Genomic DNA, 7,917 nt, shown 5'->3' on the forward strand with positions numbered 1-7,917 from the left:
TAAGCCATACGTCACTATCAAAAAAACGTACACAGAAGATAAAACGTAGAGAAATATTTTCTTCAGACTCAGAGTTTGATTCTGATGAACAAATATTAGAAAAATCAACAGATATTATTGAAGAAGAAAAGTTAAAGGTAAAATGAATCTTGTAAAACTTGGTATGTTTTTAAATTTTAGTTATAATGAAGGTTTTGATATGTACAGGACACTACAGGAAATAAATAATCATGTTTGGCATCTTTTTAACACATCAAATAATTAACCTGATTGATTTTATTGGGCTATTTTTTACATTATGTAGAAAAATAATTATAGATAAAATTTCCATGTAGCATAAAAATAATCTGATAAAATGTGTCAATTTATTATTTGGTTTTAGTTCAATAAGATTCATAGTTATTTTATATATAGACATATGTAATAAATACATATGTCTATATATACATGCGTAATACATACGTATATATACATGCGTAATACATATATACTGTGTGATCAAATGAAAAGTTTACATGAGAAAGAAATAGAGTGAAGAGTTCAACAATATTACAAACTAGAGTTGTCTGGCTGAATCACCCATCACTGACTGCAAAATGTAATATTAACACATTATTATTATTATTACTGTTAAAATTAATTGTTGTGATAAGTGCTTTTATTACAGATCATAGATTTTCATAGAAAGTTATAATAAAAAGTTGTGAAAAATTAAGATGAGTAGTTTATGTAAAAATATTTTGAACCATTTATACCTACGAAAGGTACATTTGTTTACTAGTTTTACCAGGTACTACCAGGTAAGGTACATTTGTTTACTAAGTTTTCAATAAGTTGTCAGTTTATGAAGTATGTGTAACAAAAAAAATCATGAATAAAAATTTATTTGAGAAAAGACTTCAACATTCAAGCATGCTTAGAAATTAGTTCTACAAAATTTATAGGCTGTTTAATTCAAGAGACTGGGTTGTTTTAGTAGTTCTGTTCATAAGTTGCTTTTATGAAAAAATTTCAGCCTTATGTAGTAAGGATTGTTTTTGATTTATTTATTTATTATTTCTATTCTTGTTCTTTGCATTATTAGTAAAAAAATGTTCAAGATTTAAAACTTTTTGTAATATGTAGCAGCAGTAAACATTAAGTATGCAGTAATAGCAAGCAAGGCCAGTGTAAGGGTCCGAATATTAGGCCCAGCCACATAAAATTGTATTGAACCCTGTACGCGATCTTATCAAAATCTTTAAACGGATGCTCATCCTTTTTCTGCCGGAAACTACTTCCTCCCTCACCGGATTCTCAACCGGAGTTCTGATGATAGTCATCACCGATAAGTACGATTGGTAATTGTAGTCATGTGATCCCTAATATAAAAAGGGGGTTGCCATCCGAAACGGGGTCGGAAAAGTCTCTCATGAACTACACCTGATCCAATCACCTCTCGATCAACCCAACTCATCGCCGACAGAATCCGAGCCAAACGCCGATCGCCGCACCAGGTTAACGACGAATACGAACTTGAACTCGTCCAGAGGTATGATCGCTGACCATGTAAACTCTCTCTCGGTACTACGCGAAAGAATATAATTAGAATAGCGTATCCAAAGTTCTGTATGTATTTAGTCTAAATGGATTATTAAATGTTCGTTTTCTTTGCATTTTGGTTGTTGTCTATTCAAATATCGCCTAAGCCAAACCGACGACCCTCTCACCTCCTTTACCGCTCTTAGAAACCGCGTCCCGTTATTACGGGGTAATAACCTTGAACGGCTATCTCCTGACTCGTGAGTGAATTGTCGGACATGAACAGCAGTAATTACTCGGGTCCGATATCTCACATATTGGTTTTTCAGGAGTGGGGTTCGACTCTCTCGAACTGTTGGTAAGGCGAAGAGGCTATATTCGAATAATACGACGATTCGATTTGAGTAGGGTAGAAACCCCGAAGTTAGTAGATAAGTATTTAGTAAATATAGATAATGGAGGACGTACCCCATCCCGTGGAGGACCCTGCTAATCCGGCCCCTAATCCTAATCCAGCGCCGGCCCCTCTCACGCTAGGAGGGTTAGGTGGCATTATTCCTCTATTACCCGTATTCTCTGGAGAGACCGGAGGCCCCAGAGTAACGGACTTTTTTGATTCCTTGACTGATGTTATGAAGGTAGCTGCTTGGTCAAAGGCACAAATGCTGGCAGTTGCGAAGTTAAAACTTACTGGTATCGCCCGGGAATTTGTAAGAAAAGATAGGCAAATAAAGGAAGTTGACGATTTCGATGAGTTTAAACGGTTATTAATTCGGCGTTTTGAAAGGGAGCCGTTTTCGGTGCGACTAAACCGATTTTTTTCATGCGTACAATCTAAAGAGGAAGACGTACAAACGTATGCTGCCCGTCTTCAAGCTTTGGCGATGGAAATAGAAATTCCACAGGAGCCAGGGGCAGATGCTACGGAAACCGCTATTATTCAAAGGGTCCAGAGGAAAGAGTTAGATGAAAGGTTAAAAGCGCAGTTTATGAATGGGATCGGAATACGAATTAGGCAACGCGTAATGTCCCGAGAACCGGAAACATTTGATGACGCGTTAAAAATAGCTATTAGTGAGGAAATGATCGAGAGTATCACTGCTCGGGATAATGAACGAGTGCCCGAATGCTCTGCAGAGGTTAATCTAGCTCGGCTAGCTAACGCATTGGACAACCTCAAAGTGCAAATAGATGGGTTAACCCGAGGCACAACCCGATCTCCTCTAATGCGGCGTGGTCCTACAGGAATTTATAACCATAATAACCCTTATAATAATTCACCTTCCCGGCGAGGTGTGCATCGTCCGAATGTCCCTAATCATCGCTCCGCGCGATTGAACTCCCAGACTCACCAAAATCAGCGACGGAATTGGAACTCACCCGTCCGTCGAAATAACAACGGCCCTTACCGGTCAATGCCTCCGAGAAACGAATCACCCTCGAGACGTGACGTCGGGAATGAACGTAGTCGGGTCCAATATCTCACACCAGCTTACACTATTATCAAATTTATCATTGTGTCTTGTGAGCATATTTTTATTTGATCACCTGGTATATAACATATGCATATAACCATTCAAACATAACTTTAACAAAGTGAGACATAACTTTAATACTAAATTTTTAAAATTATTTTGCAGCTCAATAATGTGATGACAAAATCTCAAAATGAAGTAGCAAAAGAAATGCTTTTGAGAGATTCATTATCAAGTAGTAATGATGATAGTGATAAATGTAAGTATAAATAATAATGTTTAAATTATGTTAATATTGTGTAAAAATATTATGCAGTATTAATATAATTAGTAGTACATTAATATACTATTTTATTCCACCTGACATGCTAGTCATGTAGATAATATATTTGTATTTTGATTGATAGAAAACTATACTTTTTATGAATTATAAAATACTTCTTGCAAAATATTGCATATTTCAACTCGGTCGTTATAATACCAAATATCTAATAATTTGTTGAGCATGATTGTTTTTTTGAAATTTTTAAAACATTATTGTAATCATTGAAATTAACATCAGATGGCTGCATACCTACCTGTAGAATCAAACTATCAGATTATTGACTTAATTAGTTTAAACTATAATTCAGTAGTTCTCAGCAAGATACTAAATATTTGATATTAATTACAGATATAATCAATAGAAATAATGATTAATATAAAAAGAGGTAAAATGAATATTTTGAATTTGGATCTGTTTAATGCTTTGTAAAATGTAAATCAAAATAATTAGCATTCAAAATTTTGATTACCACAGTTTTGTGCAGATAACACGTGGATTATGTTGAAAAGGATTATGGGTTATGCAATGATGTGGGTTATGTGTCAGTTTTAACATGCAATTATAAACTCATCAAACAGCTTTTTCTTTGTTTAAACTTACCAAGAGTATCTTTAAAGAAAGATGAAAAATATTTTGTGCACTGCAAACATATTTAGCTACCATAGTAATTTTTTCCCAAACCATATACATGTTTCCTCTGCTATCCAAAATAGTGTGTTCCTGTGAAATCTTTCATAAGCCAAAATGGCATAAAGTGAAGAAGCAATTACCATTAATTTATATGGAAAAAATCTTTTGAGTATTTTTAGATTCAAAATTAACTTACTAAACCATATGAAATAACACATAAAACCTGAAATAATACTAACATATAGTAAAAGCAAGAATGATATGATAAGTATACAGCTTATATAAAGTGGAAATATAATTACAGTATAGTTAATGAAACTACACCAGAAATATCTTTCCAGTAAGTAGCCTTTAAGCTATGAAATTACCCTCATCACAAAAGCTAATCAAACCATCCAGGCTACATTTAAATTTCAGTTTCACAATACTTTCATCACCATTGTTTATTCTTTTTGTTTCAGCTTATTATAAAAGTCTAGCTGATTTTTTTAAGTAAAGATAAGAAAAGACCATTTAATTAATTAATTTAAAGACAGAACACATCTTTGTACACCCATTAATCTACTGAAGCAATAGACTTTCCATTTTATCATTTTATTCATGCTAATGAATAAAATGATATACAGTAGCACAAAATAATTTGATATATAGTAGACCCCCTATAACACGAGTTCATGTAACACAGATTCATATAACATTGCGAAAAAATTGTGATTGTGTTCATATAACATGCTAAAAGAGGCTCGTATAGCATGGTAAAACGTCATCGCCGACTTGTTCTCTCATCAACTCTCCCATTCATTCTCTGTGCCAATCCATGCTTTAATTGATATTATTAATCACTCTTATGTGAACTTGTATGTTGAAAAACAGATACATTTCTGGTAATATCCCTTTGCTATGTACTATACTTTCAGAGAACTATTTAAAAATCAACTTTTTATTTTAGCTTATGCTAATTCTCTACAATGAATAGGAGCTAAGTAATCATCTCCCAAACCTGTGTCATTGAATATTGTAGTGTCTGTGTGCAGCCTTCTTAGTAAAATCAACAATGATTATGTTAACAGTAAATACTTTAGCATGTATATTGTGCATTTGTTATTACGGTGTTGGTGAAATGCATCCTACTGAATTAATACCATTGTCTATTGTTATGCCAGACTACAGTTAAGATATAGTTGCAGAAAAAATATATATGGTATGAAGTCTGTGCAAGGAAAGACTGCAGATACAATAAGTATTATATCCATTCTCCAGATACTATTTTGTGGGCAGGTTTTGAGATTTTATTGTTTTTAGTGTTTGTATTGTGTTCTTCTGTTGTGTTTGATGTCATATCTATATTTTGTGTTGTTTAATCTACTGGAGGCCAGACAAAACCGAAGTGAACTTAACATTGTCTTCTTGGAAAATGCCTTGCCTTGTGTGTATTTGGTTGTTCTCATGTATGTGTCATGATGATATTGTTTTCTAATGTTCTGGTGTTTCTAGTGAGTTTTTTTTTTATTTGTTTATAATTACAACTACAATGAACTACTAATATAAATAAAATTAAAGAAATGGAGAAAAAATGGAATGTTTATGATATCTTGTAAACTGCATGCTGGAAAGAGCTTAGTGATGTAGATTATACAGAAGAGGTGGTATTTTCATTCTAGTAGTTTTTTCTGGGGGTATATGCCAATGCAGGTTAAGCTTTCCTGTGGGTTATCTGCATAAAATTATGATAATTATATAATAAATGATTAATAATTTCATAATAATGAAATTACTTCTTAACTAGAATGTGTTAATAAATATAATTTTTATTTTTAAAAAACCCCCAAAAAATTCAAAAAACAAAATGTAATTTTTACCCTCAACTCCCAACACAGCAAAATAAATGAATCCTTTTTATATATAATTAAGATTTGTCAGAGATTAGTTTAAGAAAATTAACCAAACAGTTATTTGTAGATGATACAAGTAGTAACTATTACTGTAAGTTTGCAATAAAATAGCCTTCAGACAATTAAAGATGACTATCAGAATTTCTAATTTTTTCTTAGTCCTGTTAAATATAAAACCATTTTGATACATAATTTTAAAGTATGTAGTTAACTTAAAATAAAATAATATTTACTTATTTCATTTTTATTTTAAAAAAATTTGATATATGAAATGAATGTAAAGTGGTAATGTGATGCTAATGGCAAACCTAAGTTTGCTTAGATAATGTGTAATTTATTAAAATCAGTTTAGGCAATGTTAAAAGAATATTTAGTATTTTTCATATTGTACAATTAAACACTGCTAAAAACTGGAAAATAATATAACAAATTGCTGAACCTTCTATACTTATTCCAGCAGGTGCATTTATTGCAAAAATGAAGTTCTCTATCACTTTCATAGACTTTCGTCATGTTGTTATATGTTTCCATAAATGAAGTGCAATTAATCAAAAAAATTTTTAAATGGAATGTTATACATGAAATATGATGATATACAAATTCAAACATAATATAATAATTACAAAGTTTATAAAAAATTAGCAGTAATAATAAACTGTAACATACATAATGATGAAATATAACAATATAATATAAAAATTATAAACTATGTACTGTACATAACTTTTGCAATACAACTGGAAATAGGCTAAAAAATTAAATGTTGTAACATAATTGCATATAAACAAAACCTGTCAGTCTTTTGATTGATAATGAATGAAAAAGACTCTACAGACAACAGATGGGCCCTGAGTGTATATAAAATTTCATTATTAGATACTGGCTTGACCAATGCCTAGACTACATTGGCTCAACTAATACATCATTAATAATCAGAATATGCCATGGCCCAATTTGCAGGTGAGCTCAGGATATTCCAATGTAGAGAGGATGCTAAGCTTCTAAACATTACGTTCAATATTTAAAAGCTAAGAATAACATAAGTCAGCAAAATTTAAAAAACAATACTTTGGGGAAGTTGCATTAATAGTAAAGAAAACATTAACTTATCACAAGTGTGGCAAGCAATGATAAGTTATTTCTAACTGTAGGCAAACTAGCACAATGTTGTAAATATTGTCACCACAGTTTCTAGTTATTAATGTGTATGTTACACCATTTAATTTTTCTAGTCTATCTGCAGTTTTAGAGAAAGTTGTATACATAATTTATGATTTTTTATTATGCTATATTTTGTCATTACATATGTTACATTTTATTATTACTGTTAATTTTTTTACACACTTTGTAATTTTTATTGTACAGTATAATCTCCGAACAGCAGACACCATCGGGAGTGTGAAGTTTGTCTGCTATTTGGAAGTACATGCTGGTGGCTATACTGTATTTTAATCTGGTCATCATATAATGAAGAATATAATGGATTTAAAAAAAACATCAAATTTACATTAAGAATGAGAATATACCAAAAGTATACATAGCATATATAATTAAAATATATATACAATATGTTATTTTTTTAGCTGTAAAAATTTTGTTTTAATTGAATCACATTTGAATGTCAAGTTACAAAGGTGATTTGAAGGGATCCTCTTCAAGAGGAGGGAAATATACTCAGAATTGTTACATTTATAATGTTATTTATGATCTAAGTGACTAATAAAAATCAATACAGAGATTTGTCTGCTTTGTAGTTATCAAGTAGGTTTAACTTTGCAAACATTTTTGCTTTTTTCAGTAGGCTAACTGAGTTATTAAAAATTACACTTTCAGCCACCACAAAACTATTAAAATGATTACAACAACAGCATTTATTTGGTGAAAGTTCATAGGTCATCTTACAAAGGCAATTTGCCGACCAATTTAAAGTGTGGTAAGATGTTTGGTTTTCTCACATTTATGATGTAATTTATGATCTTAAGTTTCTTTTTCATTACTGCTTTACTATGGTTCTTGTCGAATGAATAATTTTGGAAAAGTTTATAGTTTATTTGTATCATAAGCTTAATTCTAA

At 31.3% G+C, this 7,917-nt stretch overlaps 1 protein-coding gene across 1 annotated transcript in view; it reads left to right on the top strand.

The window, feature by feature from the left end:
• Positions 1 to 7,917, top strand: part of LOC111636710 (transcriptional regulator ATRX homolog) — a 158,800-nt gene that overhangs the window by 38,376 nt on the left and 112,507 nt on the right. Inside the window, exons 6-7 of the mRNA XM_023382014.1 lie at positions 16 to 137; positions 3,162 to 3,255. Coding sequence (XP_023237782.1) covers positions 16 to 137; positions 3,162 to 3,255 — 216 coding nt within the window. The remainder of the gene's footprint in view (positions 1 to 15; positions 138 to 3,161; positions 3,256 to 7,917) is intronic.

Source organism: Centruroides sculpturatus, unplaced genomic scaffold (assembly GCF_000671375.1).
Source record: "Centruroides sculpturatus isolate CEXI.00-Female unplaced genomic scaffold, Cexi_2.0 scaffold418, whole genome shotgun sequence".
Taxonomy (NCBI): Eukaryota; Metazoa; Arthropoda; class Arachnida; order Scorpiones; family Buthidae; genus Centruroides; species Centruroides sculpturatus.